The 26,755-nt window shown below is 42.6% G+C and overlaps 3 protein-coding genes across 4 annotated transcripts in view; all 3 read right to left on the reverse strand.

Annotated features, from left to right (window-relative positions):
• Positions 1-1,151: 1,151 nt before the first annotated feature.
• On the reverse strand, positions 1,152-2,807 carry glod5 (glyoxalase domain containing 5). Its single transcript, XM_075480606.1, has 4 exons — positions 2,625-2,807; positions 2,129-2,284; positions 1,668-1,823; positions 1,152-1,560 (listed from the first exon to the last, which is right to left on the reverse strand). The coding sequence occupies exons 1-4, from the start codon at positions 2,679-2,681 to the stop codon at positions 1,432-1,434; spliced, it is 498 nt and encodes a 165-aa protein (XP_075336721.1). The 5' UTR covers positions 2,682-2,807; the 3' UTR covers positions 1,152-1,431.
• A 941-nt stretch (positions 2,808-3,748) lies between these two features.
• On the reverse strand, positions 3,749-11,498 carry rlim (ring finger protein, LIM domain interacting). The gene is made up of 4 exons (XM_075481194.1): positions 11,367-11,498; positions 10,119-10,344; positions 7,810-7,914; positions 3,749-7,722 (listed from the first exon to the last, which is right to left on the reverse strand). The coding sequence occupies exons 2-4, from the start codon at positions 10,285-10,287 to the stop codon at positions 5,621-5,623; spliced, it is 2,376 nt and encodes a 791-aa protein (XP_075337309.1). The 5' UTR covers positions 10,288-10,344; positions 11,367-11,498; the 3' UTR covers positions 3,749-5,620.
• A 3,315-nt stretch (positions 11,499-14,813) lies between these two features.
• The window catches only part of nexmifb (neurite extension and migration factor b), a 62,212-nt gene continuing 50,270 nt past the window's right edge, over positions 14,814-26,755 (reverse strand). The window contains exons 3-4 of one of the 2 annotated variants that reach the window (XM_075481195.1): positions 18,216-22,425; positions 14,814-17,667 (exon numbers count right to left, since the gene is read on the reverse strand). In XM_075481195.1, coding sequence (XP_075337310.1) covers positions 17,475-17,667; positions 18,216-22,425 — 4,403 coding nt within the window. In that variant the 3' untranslated portion in view covers positions 14,814-17,474. Of the gene's footprint in view, positions 22,426-26,755 lie in introns of both variants that reach the window. The other variant, XM_075481196.1, reaches the window with a different exon arrangement.

The following is a 26,755-nucleotide window of genomic DNA, read 5'->3' on the forward strand; positions in this document are numbered from 1 at the left end:
AACACCCTAAACTGACTTCTCTGAACCCTTAAGCTACATGAAGATTTGCGATCAAGCTTAATCAGCAGATGGCATTAAGTTTAAATTCTGAGATAATCTGAGCACTGACTGAGGATCTGAAGCTAAAGCTACAAATCAGGAGACACTTTAAAAAGACTTCAAAGTGCTGGATGCTCAAAACTGTCCGTGTTCAAAAATATTTTTTTCCAACAGATGTTAGTCAGGTGGAACAGCGGAAGTCAAACACAACTATTGTTGAGGGTTTATTATTACCTTTTATTGTATGTATTTATGCATTGTGCTTATACAGAGTTAATACACTCGTTTGTGAAGGGATCAATCAGGGAAAGGGAAACAATAACCCTGTCGTGTGACATACTTAGATACAAGGCTGATGACCTCCACCGGTCATTACCATGAGCATTAAATGTGCATTGTACCGCGATGGTTGCAAATGATGATGCTTTGAAAAACCTATTCAGTTCCTATAGGTCAGGGATCTCAAACTCTGGTCCTCCAGGGCCAATGTCCTACAGTTCTTAGATGTTTCCCTGCTTCAGATTAAATGGATCTCTTCAAAAGTTTGTTAAATTCTGCACAAATGAGGCAAAAATCTCAATCAGGTGTGTCGGAGCAGGGAAACATCTAAAAACAGAAGGACAGCGGCCCTCGAGGACCAGAGAATCAAAAAGCTCTCGGACCATTTTTTGCCTTTACACCAATTCTTACAAACACAGTAGTTCAAGAAACTGCGCAGGCTGGTTCCAAGAATTTGGACTTGTCTGTGTTCTCTAAGGGAGAGGACTTCATGATATTGAGTCAGCAGGGAGCAAGTATTTGTCTGCTAAACTCTAAAGGAAATTCTTTATTTGCTTTATCAATCCAGGGTCTTTATTATTCTAGTTCCTTCGCACCACCGCAGAATGAATTAGGGACCAAGCTGGCGCCTTCCTTTCTGTTATTAATATAAAAAAACATCAATACGGCACCGTGTGTGAAAATCCTGGTCGCTTATGTTAACCTCAGTGTCTCTAAGACAGTCAAACCAAACAAAGAGGACAGTCCTGATCGTACCAATATGGCAGGTTTTCATCCTTCACAGCTCACCGGACAGGACTGAAACTGGACAAGTGAAAATACAGAGCCAGGGGGACATGTCAAGGGAGATTTTTATTTCATCTTGAAAATAAATGACTTTGACAACTGCTTTGTCCGTATTGGTTTCTAAATGAGCAGTGTTGAGACGGGCCTCACAAATAGAAACGAAAGCAGAACTACAGTGGCGGATGCTCTCCACCCTGTCTGAATCAGGTGCAAGTGATGTTTAATTGCAGCCATTTTTGGTTGAAACGCTTCATTGTGAAACTTAGGGAGAGAAGAGTCAGACTGTTTATCTTGGCGTGCACACAGTCTCACGAAGAACCCTCTGCTTTAGACTGGCTGGCTGTAGTTCGAGACTTCAATGAGATTTTGGTCAGGATCTCTGAAGTAAAGTGAGGTTATGGGCCCCACGGCACCGCTCCTTTCCACCGGACCCTCTTCAATCTCGACCCCACAAACCTGCAGAGGAGGAGAGACCACTCACCATTTCTTAAGCAGCTCATTAGTCTGACACGCAGTGATATATAATGATAAGTAATGAAGTGAAATCTGTCTGAGAGGCCCACCTTCAGATGCTCGGCAACAGCAGCCAGTGAGGTTTTGGTGATGAGGCACAGGTCTGCCGAGCCTGCTGTTGGGCGCTTGGCTTTCGGTTCGAACTCTTGACCCAGCTGGTGAAGGTTAAACTTCTGCTGCCCAAAAGTGAGAGCCTTACGGTTTCCCTGGGAAATAAAGACGAGGCAAGCGCAAGGTGTCTCAAAGCCAGGGAGAGATGCCATGAGTTGACTGAAAGTCAAAGCCTGCCATCTAGTGGAGGTCAAACCAAATGCTTCAGACTTTTTCTAGGAAATAATTTGCCCTTAAAATGCCAATTCATAGGCAAAAAAAAAAAAAAAAAAAAAAAAAAAAAAAAAAAAAAAAAAAACGTAAAGAACAAAATGAATGTGCAATTAGAGATAATGGACCATGTTTAATCTTAATTTGTGTTTACCTTAAATGAGCTGACCTTTATTGAGCTGACACTTACCTTGAAAGTGATCACCTCCATGCCAAGAACTGAGCTGTAAAAGTTGATCGTGTCCGGCACACTTTTCACTGTCAACACCAAATGATCGAGGTGGCTCACTTCTACGGGAATGGTGGCCTTGAGTCTGACAGCTCCTTGTGTTTGAATGGAGGTTATCTAGAAACAGAAAAGTCATTTTTAAGAGCCAAACAAAATACGCCGAGGCATTACACCTTAATTCGACACGAACAGCGCCGCCCTGCCCAGGAAATGGCTCATTTTTGTTTGAATGAATAAATAAAACCTCGCTCTAGGAGCAACAAGCCAGCACTCTCAATCCGAGCCTTTTACCGTGATGTGGGCCAAATTTGCTGAGACGGGTTATCGCAGCAAGCACTTATCTAGACAGAAGTCTCCATACAGACGTTACAAATGAGCCATTTCGGTCTTTGCAAAGTAGAAGTGAGAAAAGTAAGAGCAGACGTTAGCTAAATGAACAGATAATTGTTCCTTTTACCTTAAAACACGTCCTGCGCAAATGAGACAAACGAGTCCCAGCCGTCCGGAGCGCCATCCTTACCACAATGTGTCACTGAGCGGTAGGCTACTTCCTTGTAGCTTTTTCCCCCCTAGGCTACAGTACACTGGTTACAGACTTATAAGTTAGGAAGTAGTGTAATAGGCCTTATTTTTCTGTATGTGAGCTTTGAATTGGGGGGAGAGAAATCCTGTTAAAGCAATAGACGCGTTAGTAACAACATAGAATCTACTCTGCCACACGTTACCTTCCTCACGGCCACCATGGGTCACAAATACGGTGACAGTCCTGCAACTTACAAGCTTCCTTTCAATGAGAACGATAATAACGTTCTAATATGTATAATACAAAGATATTACACAAAACTATTTTTATTTAGTAGCTAACTATTCTGGCTTTGTAAAACATCAAATAAATCTTAATAAAATTGTTATATATTTTTTGTATTATTATTATTAGATTATGGAATCATGAACTTATTTTAAAAAAAATTAAAAAAAATGAGTCACTACTTTGTTAAACCTCCAAGGACTTTTTCCCCCTCCCAGTCCTCTTTATTCGTTTCATCGGACCTGCACCAAACAAAAAAAAATCCCGTAGCATCATCCCCTTGCCAAATGCAGATTGATGACTCATCACTGAACACAGGCCAGGCCTCAGTGATGGTTTGCGTTGGGCTCTCCTGGCGGTCAGTCCAATTGTTGTACCTGCATGTTTGAGATTTACCTTTCCATTCTCTTCGTACCTGCTCCAACTTTTGAATACACCCTACTGGGAACAGCCAACATCTTTTGCCACACACTGATCTGAATTACCCTCTCCCAATTTTTATAATCCAGCTCTCGGGGTCGTGTCACAACAGCTCATTAAGCTCTCTTTTAACTACAGACATCTGCATATTTACACTTGCAGGTATTGCTTTAGAACCACCTCCTTGCTCTTCACACCATCGTCAAGGTGATCGCTTGACTGCTTTTTTTTTTTTAAATAAATAAATCTAAAAATAATTAAGTGGGGGGGGAATAAGTGGACAGACTAACGTGGCACTTGCACGCAGCATATGATCATTAAACAGCACAAGAAGAGAACAGAAAACATACATGTGATGCATAACTACATAGCATGACAACTCATTTTAATTCAGCGGTTAGTTTCATTCAACACCCAGTTAACATACTGCACTGGGTGGGTCACAGAACGGGGCAAAACATGAAGCTTCACCTCAGAGGAGACGTACATTTCATTTACATGTGTATAGTATTCAACAATTTCTCGCTTTCAAATTGTTAAGTCCCACAACGGGAGGTAATAATCGTGGCTAAGACATCAAACAGTGAAACAAGAAACATGACAGGAGGGCATTAACAGCGATGCCCTTTCCTTCCTTTAGCCAGTGTTCCTGCTCATCAACAACAATAGTAAAACCTACAGAACTTCTAAATAAAATTAACTTCAACACATACTTTAAAGGGTAATAAGTCTTCATTTAAGATTTGAGCCATAAACAACCATTTTTTTAAACGACAGCCCACATTTATATTGTGGTTTGCATCTCCCCAACGTTTGCACATATTGCACACCAGCTTGGAGCACTTGCTCATGAGGGCTCACCGGGCAAGTGTCGTGACTTTGCACTGAAGCTTAGACTAAAGGACAGTGACGTTAATGTGTCCAGATAACATGAATGTGTGACGGCGGAACCCTTGGATTAATAAATTAAGCAGTAACCTTTTCAGTTAGTTGGACCAAAAGTTTAAGAAATGTTTCTTGCTTGGATTAAGGAGGTAAATCGTATGCGTTTAAAACCCATTATGTAGTAATTTAAATCTGCTGATAAAACAGAAATCTTACATTAGTGATGGGAGGGGGTAAAAAAAAAAATAAAATCTAGCCAGCAGCTAATGATGATGATTGAGCAAGAACAATTGTAAGATCACTGTACACCAGAAAATAAATGTCTCTTCATGGTTGGGAGAGGGGTCAGAAATTGAGAGTGACTCAACATCTATTACCAACACTGAGACACTTCCATTTCTGATTTTCCTTCTGTATCATTGTAAGGCTTAAAGAAAACAAAAACAAAAAAAAAACAAAAAACAAAGGCTTCAAGATTCCAAAAGTAGAAAAGTTGAATTTGCTCTCTTCAAGCCAGTACAACACTGATATATATATATTTTTTCTTCTTTTCCTCACCCAAGAATTTGGCGCAGACTGAGGATTTTAACGGGAAACGCCACTCCAACAGCGGCTTGTTTCGGTCGCATGACAGAGCGAGCGAGTGCAAGTTGCAACCAACTGCAAACCAATTTCCGCGCCTCGAGATCTCTACGCAAATCCGCTAAGACCGTTTCCGCAAACGGGTGGCGGAAATGCAGCGGTGCTTTGCGTAAATGCGGCCAACGTGACCCAGATCTTTACATGAGAATTTACAATCCAAAACCCATTCAATGATACAAAGAATGATTCAAATGTTTTTTGTTTTTTTTACAAGCTTATTTACATCTAATACCTTTGAGGTGGTGTAACTAAGAACTGTCCCTATTTCCAACACAAGTCATTTAGGATTTAATACAAAAGATTCGATTTGAAGTGCCTGTACAACCTGCAGGTGTGGAGCATTTATTTGTAAGAGGGTTTATTTCGATACATAGGTCTGCCTGTGTGCATGACATTATGCAATGGAACACTGCATGGTCACAACAGGTTGATCAACAGCATGCATTGTTTGCGCCCAATTTGTGGACATCAATAGTAAATATCTAACTAGAAACAGAATATGTCTTGATATTATGGGATGGAACACCCCCAAATTAAACAGGTGACATTATGATCAAGCTCACCGACAGTATGAAGGAAATGCATTTCAACAATGGAGACATGTTTTCAAAGTGTCTTATATGACTTGGGTTTTTACTTAGTTTAAGAAAAAAAAACGAGAGAGAGAGAGAAAATAAAGGCTTGCAGTCTATTAGGAGTTACACCACGCTCTCTCGGTTGGCTGATACCAGGACAGCCCTGCGGCAGATGGGGCAAGTGGAGTTTTCAGAAAGCCAGCGGTCTATGCAGTGCACGTGGTATTCGTGGGAGCAGGGAAGCTTCCGTAGCTTGTTTCCCTCTGCATACTCCGTTATGCAGACGCTACACGTCTTCAAGGCGTCACTCTCGCCAAAGTTGCGCATGGAGAGGTTATCAATCTGTTCTTTGGTCAGTCCCTGAGGCTGGTCGTCGTCATCATCGTTCAGGAGGAAGAAGTGAGCAAGTCGCAGGAAAGGCAGCGAGTTGGGCTCCTCTAGGTTGATGGGTGGTCTCGGTCGAGCCCTACCGCCAAGGGCCTGGGGACCAGTGGCAAGGCCCTCATCTGCATCAGTCTCCACTGTCCTTCCCCTGACTCCAGCAGCAACTGGCTGCTCATCGACATCAGCAGCAGGAGCATCAGTATTACTAACATCTGGATTATTCAGAGTTTCCAAGTCTGCAGGTGTGCTTGTGCCACGGTTCGAATCTGAAGAATCTGAGTCTGAGTCCATGAGGTAGCCAAGCTCACCGAAGCCCGTCATAATCTGCCTTATCATAGACTGGAGAGCCATTGAGGTTGCCTCTCCCAAACCTGCATCAGAGATTCTTCGGATGGGGATTCGAATAGTGCTGACGTAGGTCCGTACACCAGCACGCTCTGAGCGTGAGAATGTCCTACGAAATCCACCTCGCTCACTCTCATAAAGAAATGTGTTGTTTGAGTTCTGGGAACGTGAGCGGGTACGACTGGCGATGCTGTCTCTTTGCCGGTATTCACCTGGACGCACGCGACGCACCTGAAGATCAAGCATTATAGTCGGGGGTCGGCGCCCTGCTGCACCCCCTTCAACCCCAACAGTCTCTCCTTCCTGAGATCCAACATTCTGGGCCTCTGGGACTGGTTCTACAGCAGCCCTCAGAGGCTGAGCATCACTGTCCGCAGTGCTTTGCCTGGAAAGAACATGTTGTCGAGTCCGAGAACTGCCCTCCACTTGAGGCACAGGGGGGTTATTAATGGAAGAACTAGGGCTTTGAGATGTGTAAGCATAGCGTGGATTAGGTAAACCATCAAGCTGATCCAAGTTGAGAGGGGAGCGGCTCCTGGCTAAACGGGCTCTAGTCCTGCGTGGTTCAGGACTGCGGCTGCGGGCTCTCCTTTGTCCTCTACGTGGAGAAGGACATGGTGGGGGTTGTAACAGCAGAGCTGCAGGTGGAATGGGAGGTTCCCCTACAATCTCTGGTGTAACAACCTCTTGGAGTTCAGGCTCTGGCTCCACAATGACAGCCAATTCCTCCACAACTGGTTCTTCCACCACCTCAGTCTCCATTGGAACCTGTGGTTCAGGATTTGTCATCACCTCTTGGCCCTGTTCAGGTGACTGTTCGGGGGACTCCTGCACCCCAACCTCCTCCAGCTGCTGCTCCTGCTCCTCCAGCTGCTGCTCCTGCTGCTGCTCCAGCTGCTGCTCCAGCTCCAGCTGCTGTTCCTGCTCCAGCTGCTGTTCCGGATGCCGCTCCGGATGCCGTTCCGGATGCCGCTCCGGATGCCGCTCCGGATGCCGCTCCGGATGCCGCTCCTGCTGCCGTTCCGGATGCTGCTCCGGATGCTGCTCCGGATGCTGTTCCTGCTGCTGCTGTTCCTGCTGCTGCTGTTCCTGCTGCTGCTGTTCCTGCTGCTGCTGTTCCTGCTGCTGCTCCGGATGCCGCTCCGGCTGCCGCTCCAGTTGCTGCCGCTGCTCTGGCTGCTGCTGCTGCTCCTGCTCCGGCTGCTGCTGCTGCTCCGGCTGCTCCGGCTGCTGCTCACGCTCCTGCCCACGCTCCTGCCCCCGCTCTTGCTCCTGCTCCCGTTCAGCAGCTGCCTGCTGTTCAGCCAGGTTGCGGTTCACACTAATTTCCAGGCTGAAGCGAAAATCACCACTATTTGGGTTGGTCTGGCTTACAGCCCTCCACGACTGGTTTCCACGATGACCAGTTCTGGTTGTGTTGCCTGTGCGCCGGACTGTGTTGAGCCAGTCCAAGAGGCTATCCCCACCGGCAGGATCCTCAGAGCTCTCTGGTTGTTCTGAACAATCAACAGAATGAATGATTGACACATCACATATAAATCCAACAACAAGTCATATAGTTGAAAGGAGGCGGACAAACTTACCAACTGGATCTTCACTAGTCTCAGTAGTAGGGTTGTTATTCTGCTGCTCTGGGCCATCTTTGATCTGCTGAAGTCTACTAAACAGCTCATCCTCTGTTACCTCTCCTGGAAGAGATGATAAAACAGTCTTATAAGATGAGAAAATTTGTCGTTTGTCAATCCACAATACTTTCTTGAGTGCTAATTGGGGTCAAATTCACTTGCTCTTCTCTAGTGATCTGCAGGGAGAAAGACATGGCACGTGGATGGGAGAAAATGACAGCCTCACTTCCTACAATAAAGACAAAATTTGAATTTAACACATTGATAGAAAATAAGAAGACACACTACATAGCTGGTAGGTACAGAGTAAATGTGACATATGTAATAAAAATAAACATATATATAGAAGCCCTTTTGTTACGTTTTGTGCTGTACTGTACTGGCTGGTTTACTTTGAACACAGCAACAGGACAATACTAAAAGCCTCCAGACTTACCAGGGCATGCCACTGTCCAGTCAATGCCCTCTCCTTGAAGGATGATCCAACCTTACATTCTCCCTCCCACTGTGCAGGGAAAGAAACAGATTGGACGTCTTCGACTGTCCACAGATGGTTGCATTTTGAGAACATTCAGGAATGCAAGCACAAGTATGGTGGGGGAAAAAAAGAAAAAAAAGGAGAAAGCTACAAATAGTTGTGAATGGCGGGGGGGGAATAACAGCAGAAAATCAAACATCTGACTTCTGTCTGGGCTAACTAATTCATCACCGTAACCCTGTATGTCCAATTCTTGTCTTTGAAAATTGGGACTTTTTTTTTTTTTTTTTTTTTTTTTTTACAGACTTTAAGCACAAAAGCTTGCATAGCTAATGTACGGATGTTGGCACAACTATTTGGTGACAATCTGGTTCAATTTGATACTGCTTTACTGTACTTATTTGCATGAAGTCAGCTCAGACTCAAGCAACCTTTCTCGAGGTATGGCCAGCTAGTGCTCTAACGTGGAGCATAATAAGGTAGCTTAAAAGAAGCAAAAACAAAAAAGCCGTTTACACACACCGACACATTTTTAGAAGAATGTGCAGACAACTTGACCCGTCCTCTTTCCACTGCTGCTGCTGGTGTCCCTCTACGGTGCAGAGGAGGCATAACGTGATGCAAAAAAGTACAGTGTGGAAATCTATGTTTTCTTAACAGCACATCAAAAGCAACGGTGAGGCTCCTTGATGGCCATTGCTGTATTGATATCAACACCAAGTGTTTCTGAGAGTATTCCCAGTGGCAGGGACCGAGTGGAAAGCATCGGATAGGTCACCAAAAAGGAAACTTAAAAGGCCACCAGCATGCATCCCAACTTAACGCACTCTCAAACAACAAATGCTCTGCAGTGCACTTGTATAAAACAGCTATAGAATACCTAACCTATAGAGCAGGACTTGTGGGCTGCTCACGATCATTCATCCCAATGTTTGCAGCTTCCCCCCATAATGTGTAATGATGTCATCAGAGTTTCTAATCATTCTAAATTCATTCAGGTTTAGTGTGTTTAATCAGATGTAAACTTCCCATCTGCCCATCACTCGTTTTAGATTGATTAGCACTAGTTTGAAAACACATACTGAACTTAGGGTAATACAAGGACTTGTGGTCATCTCGAATTAAGTCATCTTTGCCGTGCGGCAAATCTGTATACTGTTAAAATCTGCCTGCTGTTTTCATGGTGCTGACATTACCTGTCGAGCAACCAAGTTTTTTTTGTTCATGTCATTTCCTTTTACGTGCACAACTTGATCAGGATATGAACCCTCAGTAGCTTCAAAACAAATAAAAGTCATTAGACTTAACTCCAGCTTTGAGTGCTCATGTTGCCATCCGGCATGCTTTGCTTTAGAGGGTGCAGCTCTCCTCTCCATTTAAAAATAACAATGATCAACCTTTTTCGGGCGCCACTATTCCCATTATTTAGGACAAATATCAGCCAAAAACATTTAGTGTCAAGACGATATGAGCACCCTTTTATTCCTAAAAAAAAAAAAAAAAAAAAAAAAAAAAAAAAAGAAATATATCAAATTGTACTAATGCAAACAATGACGTTTCAAATTCACGGTAACCCCATTAAAACATTTTATTTTTTTTTAATAAGTGAATTTAAAAATAAATTTAAAAAAAATACACACAACAAAAAGTTCAATTATATCAAAATTGTCTTCATCTTATTTACCAAACAGGGAAGCAAGGAATTCACGCAAGTTAGATTAAAGGGGCAAGGATTTCCACATTTGTTACAAGCCAACAAGTGTAACTCGGTAAGTGTAAGATTTATTACCTGGATTGCCCAAAAGATTGTTGTCTCTCATAAGACGATAATCCTCGTCACTGAGGTTGTTGACAAACTGGTAGAAGGCCTCCTCTCTGTCCAGACGATCGAGCTGCCTTCTACGTTGCGACTCTGGCTGGTCATTGCCACCCTGCTCTACACTGTCAGACCCTTCCATTGACTCAGAAGGGAGGGGATGTCCAAGGGATGCTGTCTAACCTTCAGCAAAATCCAGCTGCAACAGAAAAGAAAGGCATTATATAGCTATGTATTCCCAACCACAGCTTCGTAATAGCACACCTTTAAATATCCCTACAGAGTACCTACCGGTACGTTATACACAGCTAATAACGAGGAAAGAACAATACTTTACAGAACTCAAAACAATATGTGATAAGCTTACGTTTAGCTAATGTTAATGCGGTTTAAGTCCGATAGTTACAAAAGAAAACTGAAATGCTAGCATTACAATAAACGCTACAAGAAACACTAGCATGCCGAGTAACTGGCTTTACAGTCGCGCAATATACACGGTATTATCTAGGAAAATAAATCACTAAACACTTTTTAAGAATTTTTCAGTCAACTTATTGGTATAATGATTTGTGTATCTTAAAGGCCTGTGGAGAGTCAGTATGTTGGTCAAAGTCGAGATAAAAACAAAATGGCATCGTATAGCTTAGCTTGCGTTTCCTAGCTACCGATTAGCATTGTCCTTCGTCGCTGACGCTGACAACTTCAATAACTTTGAAATATAAAAAAGTAGCAATGGTATTTAAGCAGTAATCACAGGTACGGTAGTGAACCCTGTACAGTTTGTAGTTTAGGTTTGACACAAGCTTATTAAATGCCCAAAGAACTCCGTTATGATGCGCTAAACTTGGTTAGCCATTTGACTATTTAACTTGGAAGCTACAGTACGGTACACAGGATATCCAATCTTAGCCAACTCCGCCAGTGTTTCTCAGTTACATCAAATTGACTGACCGTTTTATTGTTCAATTGTGAAGATAATATGAAACATGATGTGATCTGAATACTAGTACTATTGAATGTTTCTGAACACTTATTAATCCATGAGCGTAGAATTAAATAGACATTAAGCTACTACTAGCATTACCGCAAGCTAACGACGTCAACCAGTGACGTTCATAGCCAGTACCTGACCAGAGCGAACAAGCTAAAACGAGCTAAGCAGTTAGGATAAAGTTAATTAGAAAGAATATATCATCTGTCACAAAATCTCTAACACATTACCTGCTCGATGATGTTAGTGGCAATTTATTGGACAACGCAGTTGTTTCTTTAAGATTCTCTGAAAAAAGGGGATTGACGGTTTAGCTGAACGCGATCTCAGGATTCCATTTTCTTTCTTGTAGGAAGACTGCAATGAGCTTCCGGAAATGGACTCTGTTGTTGATTTTCCCTGAGCTTGATCTGCCAGGTAGACACTGACCCTGCGTTTTCCGTTTAGATTTAGGTCCACCAATCGTAACAAATAATGTGATTTTGGTTATATTTGTAGACTGCATAGTGTATACAAAAGTTCTGTAATTCATACAGAGTCTATGGTTGTATACAGTGTAACAAGAGGGGCTGCCTGAAATAATAAATTTAGGGTTTAACATTTCCTACTACTTTATAGAAACAACAGAGAAAGGATGCTTGTTTTGAGCAAGAGTGTCGCCAGATAGCTGTAGCGGCACCATGCGGTTGTAAATGCAAGTACCGTACATTTCTGCAGAATTCAGTCTTAAAGAAAAAGCAGGAGCGTTCTATCTATCTATCTATCTATCTATCTATCTATCTATCTATCTATCTATCTATCTATCTATCTATCTATCACCCTCTTTTGCAGAAGAAAGAAAGAGTGTAGCTGACACACACACACACACACACACACACACACACAAAGCTTCAAATGCTGGGTATCACAAAAAAAATCACAATGAGTGTCCATCCTCACAATACCAGAATTTTTTCTTTTATGACTATTTCATGTTTTGTCGTGTGTGTATGTCTACATTTTTTAACTGGGACTGTATGCGAAATATGCAGTGATACATACCCATGATGGAACATTTGCTGCATGTCATGCACATTGTTTTACGGCCCTATTTACTTGAATTTCTCCTTTCCAATAAAGTTTTCTCTTTGAAAACATGTTGCACTACATGGCTGATACTTTACAGTGTGCTGTAATGGGTTCTATTTCTGGGGAACTACCAAAATACTTATTTGGTTGTTTTTGGTTGGAGGACTTGTCAATTACACAGTCCCATTGTATTGTTCAAAAATCAAAAGTTTATGATTTTAAAACACAGTAAAATAATTCGCCAAGCTCATTTGGTGTTTGTTTAACGTGAGCATAACATGTTCATGTGCCTGTGGAGAGTTCGCAATATTTGTGTTGACTACAGTAAAATGTTGCATCAAGGATTAATTGGACTTACAGCGTAGCTTTCCTCAAAAATGATCAAAGTAAATAACATCAGATAAAGAAATACGTGTGGGTGGAAGAAGGACCGAACTGAAACACTGACATGCTAGAAGAGACCTAGCATGACCACTTGGCAATGGGTGGCACCTCTGATAAATTTAATTAACCTTAAGGGTTAAAAGTCGGAACTTGAGATTTTGTCTCAAGTTCTGACCTGTGCAGCCAACCTGTGGAAGCAGCCACAGATTGGCTGCTTAGATGTCCTTTGTTGTTTTTTCCAAAACTACTAACACTCGCCAATAGAAACGTGAAGAAACTGAGAAGCTAAAAAGCGTGACAGGTCTATTTTGTCTATGTTTTTTTTTTTTTTAGATCAAGAACTGCATTTGCCGTATAAGCTGCTTTTTTCTGGAATTGTCTAAAATGGGACAGGCTAGACTGAAAGACCATGTTCATGTTGCAGATAATTGTAAATCCAACTTCTCGTGTTGTTCTCTCGTCATTGCAAGTTGGCAATTGGAAATTCTGCTTTCAACACCGCATACAGGCCAAACTGCTCGCATCCTTATTAAAAGCTCATGTTGATGGGAAATAAGTTGATCTCTCTGTTTCATCGAATACCTGGAAATACACCTTTATTATAGCCTGGGAATTCCCATGCTGCTTTGCGCGCGATTTCATTCACACTGCAAAGGCAGCCTGGAAACCACTGCCCTTATTTTTGCTTGAGTTAGGGAACCAATCACAGAACGGGGGGGGGGGGGGGGGGGGGCAGCAAGACGATGACGACGTCTATGCGCGACACCGAAGCTTGTTGAGTGTTAATCCAACACGGCAGCGGACACAATGTTACCGTTCGATGCAGCCTTAGAAAGTGTTTTAAGTAGCTTAGAACGCAAGTTTACTTTTAAAAAAGAGCAACGTTTGGCGTTGAAAGATTTCATTGCCTCGTTGAATTTCTGTCGGTCTACATACGTCATCCGGTATAAGTGATAGAATTGGCTATGAATCGCGCGTAAAGCAGCATGGGAAGAACCAGACGCCATTTGATAGACATTCGTAGCTCCCAATAAACGTCTCTAGGCATTCGTAAACCACGCCTCAAATACAAGAAAATGCACACCTAGTTCCCAGACCACCATCTCATCGAGATGTGGACGCGTCAGCCAGGCTACCTCTATTGGGCATCTGTTGAGAACTTTTAAAATGACCCAAACTATTGTTCTAACACTCAAACAGGATTATCTTGAGGTAGCACAACATCATTTCAATTAACTGAGCACATCAGATTCGTCTGAAAATCCTTATATCCAAAGTTTTTTCTTTTACAATAAGTCTACCATTCACATAAAAACACGTCTAGTGATTATATTGTTTGTAGGTTTCCACCCTTGTAAACAGGCAGAATTAGATGCTCATTCTGTCAAAATGTCACTCTGCTCTCTTCTTAGTAGTGAAAGAAAAAAAGACACAAACCCTTTTCCGAATGACAGAGATACCTATATCTGTCTGTGCAATGTAAACACACAGGATTTCATTTAATAACCAGAGGTGTACCCAATCTATCGCATTACACTTTCAGTCTTATAATTTGCCTGCTCCCTTATCTGCTACGGGTGACTAAAGAACAAAAACAATGCTAATACCAGCTGACAAATTTGGAGGCAGACATCACAGGATCTGTTTACGGTGCAAGACTGTATCTCGAGCTCCAATTAAGCATGCCAGGATGAGTTGCTGTGTGGACCACAGTAGCCCAGCTCAGATTTATGGATGAACAGTCACTCCAGCAATGCCTGACCCTGAGTTCTAATTAGATGTGACATTAAAGTAACATGAGCTGAAGCCAGACTTGTAAAGAAATTAAAATGACTTTCGTCTCAGAATCTTCCAGTATAACAACCCCGGATAGACTAATTGGAAATATTAAGGTTGTTTTTAGGCTCACACATTCCGTGGCATGAGCAAACACTGAGCAAAGCAGATTACTTTCTCCCATATTTAATATCATTATGGTTGTACCCCAAAGATGGAGGGATATTTACTCAACAGATATGCTACTTACCCATACCTCAGTGTTTTTCTAATAATAAGATTTTATTACAATTTCTGGTCACGTTCCTTTATTCTAATTTTGAATTGGCAGGCTGTGTTTGCAGTGAAGTTGATAATGTGAAGATTTTGTCTTTACTGTGATGTCATGTAGGTGCTGGCAACAGCTACGGGTGGGCGGTAAAAAACACAACCCGACTCTCTTCAGAAAGCAGCATTCAAAATCTTATTTTAATTTGTATATTTACTCCATAAACATTATTACAAAACTCAGCAAGTTACCAATATTACATTATCACCATACAGGCTTGATCACAAATATTTAAAACCTTTGCAACAGTTACAACAAAACAAAAAAAACAAAATAATACTCAAATAATTTACATGAAAATCTATAAAACAGCAAATTGTTCACAAATTATATTTTTTTTTCCCAAGTTTTCCTTTTTTTTTTTTCTTTGCTTATTTGTGTTTTGCACAGTAACACAACACTCTCACAACAAGATCATGGTCTTATTACAAAACTCCCAACAAAATGTAAATATTTCTAGTTTTCTGTTGATACTTTCATATTTTGGTTTTTAAAACCAGAAACTTGTCACTGTATATCCTTTCCACTGCCCACAGAGGCGCATAAAAGGTTACTCACACACACAAATACTTCACAGCACTTTCTAAGAAAAATATACACTTACAAAATATGTTACAAATTGGCACACAAAAAATATACAAGATTTTGTTGTGTCAAGAGTTCATTAAGATTCCTTCTGGTAACAACTCTAGACAGTATATATAAAGCTCGGTAATCTTTTAATGAAAACAGTGAAAGTAATTCCAATCAGTGTCAAAGAATCATGAAGTGAATACATCAAACATAACATTATAATATACATTCATAAAGAGGGTTAGGTACCTAATCTATTTTGCATTTCTTCTTTTTGTTAACTCTGGGAAAGGAAAGAAACAAAGAAACAAAACAAAAAAAAAACTCCAAATCAAAACCAAAACGGGAAAAGAAAAGAAAACAATTGTCAGCTTTCTTAGCACCATTAACATGAGGCAGCTCAACAGTGGCACATTTTAGAAACAGAAATTAGTTAAAGAAAAGGAAAAAAAAAAAAAAAAGAAGAGGAAAAAGAAAAATGAACTCAGAGAAGTACATTCAATTTGACAATAGGCAGAAATGAGAGAAGGCAGACTAAATGGGCCTGCAGCCCATGTGAAGCTTCCCATCAGCAGCTTGTCTTGGTCCTAACCCTGATACACTATAGAAAAGAAACAAAGGATCATGGCAGAGTAGAGAGAAAAAAGAGACACAGAAAGATTGATTATGATCCTTGCCTTATGCAAGCAATCAATTACCATAACCTGTGTGTCAGAACTGCCAAATCCAGTGTGACAAGGCCTGTTCTCAAATCAATCAGTCAATTTGCCTGCATATCTTCGTGGAGTAATTACTTCTATGTTCAGAAATGATATTATTGTTCAAAAGAGAGAGAAAATATAGGCCTTATTTGAGTACACATTTGTAAAAGCTACCGTGTAACTGTTTGATTGGCTCTGCATTTCTCCTGAAATCCATTAAGTTATAAAATCTTTAGATTTTATAACTGATTAAATATGATTGTATGGTCCGTTTTAAGGTGGATTTTTAGATGTTTATTTCAGTGCTCTGAGGTAGTGAATGAGCCTAAGGTAACTGATAGCAAAGATATGGGAAATACACTGGATCAGATTGTAACAATACATTTTTCTTCTCTTTTTAAAAAAAAATCTATTTGTGGCCGTGAATTACTGGTCACAGAATTTTTCTACCAGCATACTGACCCATTCAAACTGAGATGGCAGGTAAAGACATGTAAAGAAAAAGTACCTTGTAAACAAAGAAAGGAGTTAAACGTAGACATCATGTGGAAAGTGAACAGAAAAATATGACACACCAGAGGTGCAACTTATAAAGTAAGGCAGTGTTATGAAATAAAATGACATGAAAATGTCAACAAAAGTTACCGTTGAAATTATCCTTTCAGTTAGGATAGTAAAATTTCCATGTGGAGCAGATGCAAAGACATGCTTTCCTTCATTTACAAGACTACTGATTCCATTTGTACTGAAAACTGTTGTCACATTCACAATAAACCTAACTGCAAAAATGTCCATTCACAGCTGATGCATGCATCAGAATCTCCATGGGTAATAATCTGCCTTAAATTTCCAGTACAAACAGCTATTCAGTGAGGCCCAGCCCCAAATGACAAATAATTCCCTCGCTTACCCTCAGACATCTGCACTACACTCCCCTTGGTCCAGAGAGAGCTTATTTGAACTTCTCCTATTTTCTCCGTCTCCGTCCTCTACAGTGGCCTTCAGAGCAGATCTCCCCTTTACCTCTCTTTTGTTGCTTCTCAGTGCCACACGATGTTGAGGTAAATTGAATTTGGCAAACATAGTGGGGGAAAACGAGAATAATTCACAGTCTTTCTGATTTGGTTTAGTGCGTGGTGGTGTACCACTGCCAGCTGTTGGTGCCTTTCATCGGAGAAGAGAGAAAAAGTCTCAAAGAATTCCTGTAGTTGCGAGTCTTTGTAAGGAGTCTCCAACCCGAGCAGCCAATATTCCAATGGATAGAAAAGAGGAACAGCCAATATTCACACATATATAAGAGGTCATTTACACAGCATTGTTACTTTTGGCACATTGATTTTAAGATTATAATCATCTTTTTTTTCTTTTTTTGCAAATATTGCATGTCCTTGTACAACAACATTGACAAAAATACTCTGAGGGTGGAGCTTTTATGAATTTGCAAGGCGTAAAAATGTAAATTTTGATAACCAGTTCCTCTAAACTCCAGGAAAAGAAGAAATGCTCAATTAAAGAAAACAGGGAGTCATTCCAACTTTGAGGGGAAAAAAAGACAATGTCTGATATGTCATCAATACAAAATGGTCCCATCTCGTGTGTTTAAGATGTCTTGGGCTAAAATAGGGCTCATAAACTGTAGGTTTCCCTCTTGAAATGAGCCAGGCAGTGCATGAAGGACAGCAACAACAGGACATCCATATTCTGCATACAAAAACAGATGAGGAGGGGAGGGGGGAGGGAGGGGGTACGTAGAAGTCACTCAATGCATTTGTGTATATAGCTACATCTTTAGGGAAAAGGGAAATAAATATATAATTCAGGGGAGCTAGTTCTGCTGATAAAATACAAAAAAACAAAGTTCCTCAAATAGGCGACAGAGCTGTTTTCAAGGCTTATTCTCTTTTTTTTTTCAGACAAAAGTAAAACAAAAAGAACGACTATAAGAAGAACAAACAAAGCATAAACAACAAAAGCAAGAAAAAAATGCAGCCATGGTCGTTTCAAATCTCAATCAAGCTTGACACAATCACTCAATAGGTAGTTTGCAAAGTACAAGAAGTTTGTCATGCAGATAATAGTTTCCTCTTCAGGGGGGGTCAAAAGGAAGTGGGAGGAGTCAGGGGAAACGTAGTACTCATGCAGCTCTGGCATAGCGTCAGTGTGGGTATGTTTGGGAGGGAGGGCTGAGCAGGTGGTGGGGAGGGGGGAGTGAGAAAGGGGAAAAACAGCAGCTGATAACAAAATATTACCTCAGTTTCTCAAAAGAGGTCATCAGTGCTATGTCCTTATTTGGGTCTCTCTCAGCTCGCTTTCCCTTCAGTGTCTCAATCCGAGGGAACTTTGCGCTGGTCTTGTGGCGATACAGCTTTTTGTGCGCAGGCCCGGGGTTAATAAAGTTGGGTTTATCAAACATGTTGCAGCCTAGTGCTAGCTGAGGGAATAAGGGATGAGCGGAGTTGAATTTGGCCTGGTTTTTTACTCCCTTCCCCCCAGCCTTTCTGCCTCTGCCAGCCCCTGTTAGCACAGCTCCTTTTTTCTTCAGGTCAGCCTCTGTTCCTGCCAAGATTTTGAGGGTCTTTAGGTTGAGGCTGTTGGCCTCGGAGGGCATGCAGGCCTCCGACATGGGATTCCATAGTGGCTCAATGGAAGCCATCATGAACCTTTGGACCTCAGCCATACCAGAGACAATGTTGGACAGAATATTGGAGGGCTCCTCAAATTCTCTCTGGTCATCCCCTACCAGGCTGTTACTCTCTGACCAGCCAGTGCCAGTCCAGTCCCCAGTGCTTCTACTGTCAGTCAGGCCTGTGCCACAACCACCTGCCTGGTTCTTTGCTGCCTTACCCTCTAACATAGCCTTGATCTTTTTGGTGGACCGAGAGTTCTGTTTGGGAGTCTTGACCTTTTCTGACTTGGGAGCTCTAGGAGCCCGGACTTTCTTTGGACTCTGTCCTGCAGCTGTCTGTTTGCAGCTGCCTTTCCTCTTTGACTTTATGCTTTTCGCACCAGCCAAAATCTCAACAGTCTGTTCATCGAATTCGGTAACTCCGAGCTCCTTTTTATCTAAACCGATGACATCCTGACCATTGAAATTGTGCAGTGGAAACTGACTTTCCTCCACCGCATATGCATTTGCTGTGTGCTCTTGTTGCTGTATACCGTCACAGTTCCACTTTACGTCCCTATTGCAGTCCATATTCATATCATTCACATCCTGGTATTCACCAGCATTTCCTGCCATCTTCATTTCGCGCCCCACCACCTGGGGAGACAGGTTGGGGGTCTCAGGAGGGGAAAGCTCTGACAATGATGAGTGTCTGAACTTGTCAGGAGTGAAGTTAGAGATATCCAGCAGATCTGAGGACTCCCTGAGTGGGGTAAGGGCATCCACACTCTGCTGAATCACCACTTTAGGACTGCAGTGAGCTAAGAAGCTGTCTCGGCCTTCCTCCTCACCCTCTCGCTCACAAGACTTGAGGCTGAGAGAGCTGTAATTGCTGGAGGAGGCTGACAGAGAGCCCACTGAGTCATAGCTGATGAGCCTACCATTGTCTGTGCACAGGGACCCTCTCTGGTATTGCACCTGCCCCTCCACACAAGCAGACTGACACACTTGCAGATCTGCCCCAGGCTGCAGCCCCGCCTCAGTCAGGTAGCTCTTCTCATAAAGCAGCCTGTCAGCCTCAGGGCTCAGCTGGCTGTAGTTAGACACTGGCAGGCTGTCATTCAGAGGCACAGCAGCAGGAAAGTTGTTGGGTAAGATGGGAGTCTCAGGGGTTTCTGGCCCAAAGCTCTGGCTGTGATTTGTGCAGAGCTGTGGGTGCCACATCTGGGGGAAGCTAGGGCAGTTCTGGGGAGACTGCTGGAGCTCCGACTCGGAAGGAGGGGAGAGGACGCAGCTCTGAGCGAGCTGAAGAGAGGCAAACTGTTTTTCCTCATGGGACAGCCCCAGAGAATACTGCTGCCTAGAGGACTGCTGAGAGAAATAGGAGATAGCTGCTCCACCAGAGGAGTCTGTAGCATCTAACAGTGTCTGCAGGTAGCCCCCTGGGATGACAGGGACACCTGTCTCCACCTCCTCCGAGGAGGGTGCTTTGTCAGAGGAGCAGGTGGATGAAACAAAGGGAAATTTCTCCTCAGATGCATGAGCTGTGGTGGAATTGTCAGAGAAATGGGGTTTGACTGTAGTTGAACTAATGCCTGCCTGTTCTAACTCAGCAGTCGGGTCCTCAATCTGTGTCGCAGTGATACAGGCATCCGTTTCATTTGTCACGCTCCTTCCTTCCTCTCCTTCTGCCTCTTTCATTTTCTTGCTCCTCAGCCTGGCTTCGCTTTTGAATTTCCTTATCCTGACTGTTTTATTTCCTCCCAATCTCCTCCCCTCCCTCTCCTCCCTCTCCTGGGAGCGGCTCTTGGCTGTGACTGTGTACGTGATAGAGTTTGTGTCTAATGTGACCGGGAGGCCTGGGGCTGCTATTATTCCTCCTACCATGGGGGTGGCCTCCTCTTTAGTGACAACACTCTGGCCCTGATCAGAGAGAGGGGAGCCCTGTGTTGTTGCTGATTGCTCCACAGTGTGAATTCTCTGAACCTTAAGCCTGTTTGCAATCTTGTATTTCCTTTTGGGATGACTAGAATTGAAAGGGCGATGATGGCGTCCGTTTAGATGAAAACCACGTTGTTGTTTATCTCTGGCAGCCAGCTTAAGCTGTTCCTGTCTCTCCCTTTGCTTCTCCTGCCAGAAATCCTTCAGAGGAGCCAGTGTCTCATATTTGCTCACTGTGTCGGCATTTAGGCTCACAGTCGCATCCACAGGGTCCAGCTTGCCCAGTTTCACTGACATGAGTCTCTCTCCTTTGAACCTGTTGATGATAATGTACTTGATGACCACGGGTGGCTCTTTGCGACAGGATTTCCGACGTTTTTTGGGGCACCAGTCTACATCCTCCTCCTCTTTCTGACCAGAGGGAGCTTTCTCTTTTTTCTCAGCATTCTTTTCACTCTCAAGCGAGTCAACATCATATAAGTAATCATCACTATATCGGACCTTTCTCTTGGAGCGCAAGCCATAATTGAGAGGGTTCGAGGGGCTGAGAAATCTTTTTGAGTGACCCTTTTTAAACTTGCCCTCCTGCAGAGTGTCTAAGGAGGAGCCAGTGCAGGAGCTGTCATCACTGAATTCCCCTGACTCCTCTGTTGAATTGAAGTCTATTAGGTAGCTAACTTTGGAGGTGGACATGGGGGAGCCTTGAGAGCCATCAAGTGGGCTCCTACTACTGCTGTCCCCAGCTTTCCCTTCCTGTGCAGCCTCCATGATAAGCTCATCAGTTTTGGGCTGTAGCTCCTCAGTGCTTCTCCTCAAGACTGACGCTCCCTCCTCTTTCTTGGCACAGTTGGCCAGGACGCTGGGGAAAAAGTTGAACTGTGTCTCCTCCTGGAGCACATTTGTTTTTTCCCTCATGTTGTCCTGGAAAGATTCATAACGAATCTTAAGTGAGCAGACATCGCTGCTTAATGTTGAATCGTCATCTTCATCATCGAACAGATTGTCAACATCCTCCTCAGAGAAAAGGTTGACTGATAGTTCATTCTTAGAACAAAGGTCCAAAAGTTCCATCTTACTCTCGCTGATAAAAGACTCAAAGTAGCCCCAGTCCTGACCAGCATTAGCCAAGAGAACCTCTTCTCCGCTAACTTTGTCCAATAACAGTCCCTCATACAAGTTCTTAGCTGTTGCATCATCCTCTGGGTCATCACAGTCCTCAGTTGTTTTGTTTCCATCTGGTCTCTTACTCTCACTTGAAGCTTTTGGTAGAGGAAAGCTGAGGAGCTGGTCAGAGAGGAGCTGCTCCCCAAAGTGACTCACTGTCTCTCCTGCATGGCTCAGGCACTGGATGCTGATGTTATTGATGTCTGAGAAGTCCTCACGACTCACATCACCTATCCGAACACTTAGCCCAGGGTCTGTGTCAGGGTTGGTGTTAGGGTCATGTGGGGGGTTCTGGATAGAATTAGGGTCAGTAGCGTCACGTGTCTCGATAAAGCAACCAAGGCATGTTCGAGCGGGCTGAAGAAGACACTCCTCAGTCAGGGCAGACACAGCGGCAGGCTCCATCATTGCAGATGACAAAGGGAGGGCAAGTGGTGAGGAAGTTTTCTGGGCGTCTCCTGTTGAGCCCCAGGAGCTTAGAGCTGGGGTGGGAAGTGATGTGGGAGCGCGGTGAAGGTGGGGGACTACAGGTGCAGCGTCATCGGAGGGAGGGCAGCGGGCCACTGTTTGGTCCAGAGAGGGGTTGGTGACAAGGGGCAAGGGGAGGGATGGTGATGTAGGAGGGGTCCTCTGGTGTGTGGGGCAGGCCCGCTTCAAAGTCTTTGCAGCAGGAGGAGGTGAGGAAGATGGAGGGAGAGCAGCATCGACGAGCCCGCACAGACTCAGATCACCACTCTGCTCACATAACCCTACAGGGAAGAAGGAAGGAGAAAAATCAGCTCCTTGAACTTTAAGTCTGAACATATTTTTTGTTCTGTTGTTACACTCACATTCTTCTTGGCTGCTCAAATGTAATTTGTGTCAATTAATCCCCTGGAGTTTGAAATGTCATTTTGTTACACCAGTCTTAAACACTACTAATTTACTTTTTTGTACCAGATTCAATGAGCGGCATTAACAATGTCAAATTAGATAACAAATCGCTCATTACTGTTGGATATTCAAACATAAAAATTAACACTTTGACGTGACAAATAGTTGTCTGCCTCACATCAAGTTAAAATGGAGGCAGACATGACTGAAAAAAAAGCTGCAAGAAAAACAAGATGTTTATTCAACAGTCCACAATAAGCAGCTACATTATATGCTTACATTTTAATGTCTCTCTGCTTGATTGAAAATGAGTGTAAGTGACTTGCATGAGATTTACAGTATGCAACATTTATTTAAAGGAACAATGGTTACTAAATGCTATACATGTTATGTAGCAATATGAATGACTGAAAATATGTTTAGAAATATGAGAGAAACTGCTTGTTTATGGAAATATACATCAACAGCACTGCTGTATTATACTGCGGAATGAAAAAAATCTGAATTCAAATCATTCAAAAGGGACATATTGTGCAAGGGGAGGGAGGAAATCTCTTTTTCTGTGCTTCAGAGATTATATTTAAGTGTCTGAGGTGTAACTCAAAAACCCTGGCACTTTTTTTTTTTATTTACAGTGAATTTCTGTCACACTCCTAGCTCAGGGTAGAATTACCCAGCCTCCCCATCTTTATCTCTACCAAACTTCAAGTTCAAATCATGCTGCATTCACTGTACCACAGAAGTTGGAGAATGTTTTGCCCTTGCTTATTGTTTTGTTATTCATTTAAAAAAACAATAATGTTATCATCAGTTTTATAGTCCACCGAACTTAAGAAAGAAATGCAATTTAATAATCTCAGTACTAGGAGTTGGGCTCCCTTATGTTTTGAATGCACAATCAGCAGCTACACCATTACTTAAATAAACTTAACTTCAGAGAAAAGTAGCTTTTATTAGCAAAGTTCTTAATGTTAGCGACCAAAAAGTCAAACTTAACACGGAAGAACGGATCAACAACGAAATCCAGGGTTTATAGAGCCAATGTAGAGCAAATGTGATTTTTGACTCATGTGTCCTATGTGAGCGTGTATGGTTGTCTGTCTCGTTTGTCTCTGTGTGGCCCTGTGATGGACTGGCGGCCTGTCCAGGGGGTACCCTGCCTCTCGCCCATTGACCGGATAGGCTCTAACCCCCCCGCGACCCGACCGACGGATTCAGCGGTAAAGAAAATGGATGGATGGATGTCCTATGTGAACATATTTCAACAGCCTTTGTGCCTAAAATTGGGATCACTCCCAACTATCCGTGACCGAACCACAGATGAAGGAAAAGTATTTTTTTGAGAATAAAAGTCGAGTATCGAGTAAAAAAGGGCATCGCGTGTCTCCTTTAAGTTCAGGTTTGCATATACTCAACATCAGTTCATGACATTATGTATGTAATCTCAGGGTTGTTAAAAAAAATTTAAAAAAAGATTAAGTTGTATTGCCTCACTTTTCCCTCTTTTTTTGGCACAGATCCAGCTTAGCTTTAATGTGGCAACATACCATAAAATTACACAGGCTGGCAGCAACAATAACAGTAATGAGCATATTGAAAGTGATGTTTTATGATTTCTCTACAAACAATTTACGACAATATCTAAAACAGTTGAAGACTTCCATCTGATGTGTAACAATCAAAACTCAAAGAAGCCGGCTTGCAGCAGCAGGCAGATCGCTTTGTTTGCTCTGCATAATTAGATGACAGCAGCGGAGGCAGGTATGTACACATGGGACTCGACAGGCCCATATGTTGGAGACTGTATAACCAACATTATCCACACCTGCCTCCCTCTCCACAATCCCAAGCTGCTGCCTCGCGCATATTCTTTAAAACGATGCCAGGAAGAAATTTTGAAATTGAAGAATGTAGCACAAAAATTAATGTGCTCACAGAGGTTAACTAGCAACAACCCCCATTTTAGAATGGATGCATCTAATCACTATTAAGGTACTGATAAGTGCTTGAGGGGAAGACTGCTTCGCAAACAGCATTCAGCACGGCTGTATTGGTGATAAGTAAATCTTTGAATATGGATATGATTTGAGAGTGATTTAATGAGGTAATGAAATTTTCTGAGAGCCGGTCTCTCTTGGTCTGTGGCAGAAACACCGGAGCAACAAGAACGCCTACTAAAAGCACACGACTGCGCGACTGCCATCCTTAATGAAGAAAACCTTAGAAGAAACATACATCCTCTCTCTTCCTCTGGGAGTCAGAAAACTGTTATAGCAGCAACTTGTCAGAGGCGGCTGAAGCCTCACAACGAGGCGTTTGCCATCAGCTCCTTTCAATCTGTGAGCCAGAATGACCTCAGAGCAAAAGCATGTGACTGACACATGTTCCCTGTGGAGAGTCAACACATACACACTTTTCAACATTTAGTATTCAATTTCTGCTGCATTGTGTGACCCCTGTTGGAAAGCAAGGTGCAATGAAGGAACACAATGAAAAATCAAAAGAAAAGAAAATCAATTCATTTGTATTCATTTGGAATTACATAAGGATGGAAGATTTTCCGGCACTCAAAAAAATAAAAAAATAAAAAAAATATAAAGAAATAATTGGTTCTCAATTATTTGCCCAATAAAGAGGTAAAGTCACAGAAAATGGGGAGCTACAGAAAAAGGGAGGAGATTATTAACTTCCGTTAGGCCCTTGTGCTTGCAGGGAACCAAAGCTGCCACCTAATGCTGCCCAAAGATTTGTTCGAAAATTGCTGTGAAACATTAAACTCATATTGAGAAATGGGTTTCCTCCAGGTTTATAATGGATTAACAATCTATCCTATCCAATGTGTGTGTGACTGTATTTTCACTATGTGACAGAAAGCGTGTGTATGCATGCGTAGGTTCATGAGTGTGTGTTTGAGTGTGTGTATGAGCGGGAGAGTGATAGAGTGTGAGTATTGGCTTGGGGGTATAGTGTTATCGAGAGGCCATCTGTCTCCAGCTGGACCATTAGCTCCTCAGCTGTTCAGAATGTGCCACAGATCAGTCAGTCAGACAGGTACACAAACACACACACACACACACACACACACACACACACACACACACACACGCACACACAGAGGGACTTACAGCGATGACTGCAGCTGACAAATCGAGTTTGACATTAGAGGTCAAAGGGGGATCGGCAGCCTCATTTTCACTGATATGGTACAGCATAATGTTACTACTGCATCTGAACTGGCAAATGTACACAAGATAGACATCCAACATGCTCACTGCCGCCAGGACTCAATATCCAGCTTGTGGAGAGAATAGCGCATAAAATAACAAGAACAAAAAAAAGAAAAACTCTGATATCATCCTAACACACTTGTGGTTCTCTAATGGTGTTATCAAGAGAGAGGCTCCTTGAATAAAAGCTGAAGCTGGATGTGACACAGTTCATGCAATCTGGCATGAACATTCACGACTGAGCATATGGAAGAGCCCAGGCTGCTGGCAGGTGGTGGTGATCTTCTGATCCCCTGTGCTGCCAAGCCCAGCCATGCTAGACAGCCCGACCACCGCCAAACTAGACCAGACCAGACCAGACCAGTTAGCACTCTGAGTTCTCAGAGTCACATCTCTCCCTCTTCGTGCACCTGAGGTAAGCCTGAGTTGCTCTGTGCCAGGCAGCTCTGCAGACAAACAAGCCCATGTCGAGGGACATGGTCATGAACATGAGCAGGAAGGCTAGTTGGCGCCGGTGGCCCTTTCTATAAGTGTGTCAGATCCCACACTTGCACATACGCGCCCATACTTCTTCCTCTCTTTACTTACAGCCACTGTATAAATTCAACAAAATAAAATAAAAACTATATTTTTTCTATAATCCTATAGACCAGGGGTCTTCAACGTTTTTCAGGCCAGGGACCCCCAAACTGATGGAGAGTTGGAGCAGGGACCCCCCTACTATTTATATGGCATACAATTGTGTTTTATATTTAACGGGGCCTAGTGCCGTGTATAAATATAGCTACTCTGTTATTGTACATTCAATACTAAGCTATTCAAATAATACACAGGTTAATATATTCATGTTTGTATTTTAAACATGTGCAAGGTACAGGGTGGCCGTGCCACTGCCATTTATAAACAAACATCTTGCATACAACACTAAGCTATTCAAATAATCCACAGATTTTAACTTTAAACATGCATGTAGATGGGA

The sequence above is a fragment of the Odontesthes bonariensis genome, chromosome 13 (genome assembly GCF_027942865.1).
Source record: "Odontesthes bonariensis isolate fOdoBon6 chromosome 13, fOdoBon6.hap1, whole genome shotgun sequence".
Taxonomy (NCBI): domain Eukaryota; kingdom Metazoa; phylum Chordata; class Actinopteri; order Atheriniformes; family Atherinopsidae; genus Odontesthes; species Odontesthes bonariensis.

Bases quoted from the DNA above. Each gene is read 5' to 3' on its own strand.
- rlim (XM_075481194.1), bottom strand. From the start codon at position 10,287: ATGGAAGGGTCTGACAGTGTAGAGCAGGGTGGCAATGACCAGCCAGAG. The intron at 7,915-10,118 runs GTAATAAATCTT...CATCTCTTCCAG, and splicing joins CAATCTTTTGGGCAATCCAG to GAGAGGTAACAGAGGATGAG. The intron at 7,723-7,809 runs GTAAGTTTGTCC...TTGATTGTTCAG, and splicing joins GACTAGTGAAGATCCAGTTG to AACAACCAGAGAGCTCTGAG.
- glod5 (XM_075480606.1), bottom strand. From the start codon at position 2,681: ATGGCGCTCCGGACGGCTGGGACTCGTTTGTCTCATTTGCGCAGGACG. The intron at 2,285-2,624 runs GTAAAAGGAACA...TTCTGTTTCTAG, and splicing joins TGCGCAGGACGTGTTTTAAG to ATAACCTCCATTCAAACACA. The intron at 1,561-1,667 runs GTGGGCCTCTCA...CCTCCTCTGCAG, and splicing joins CTGTTGCCGAGCATCTGAAG to GTTTGTGGGGTCGAGATTGA.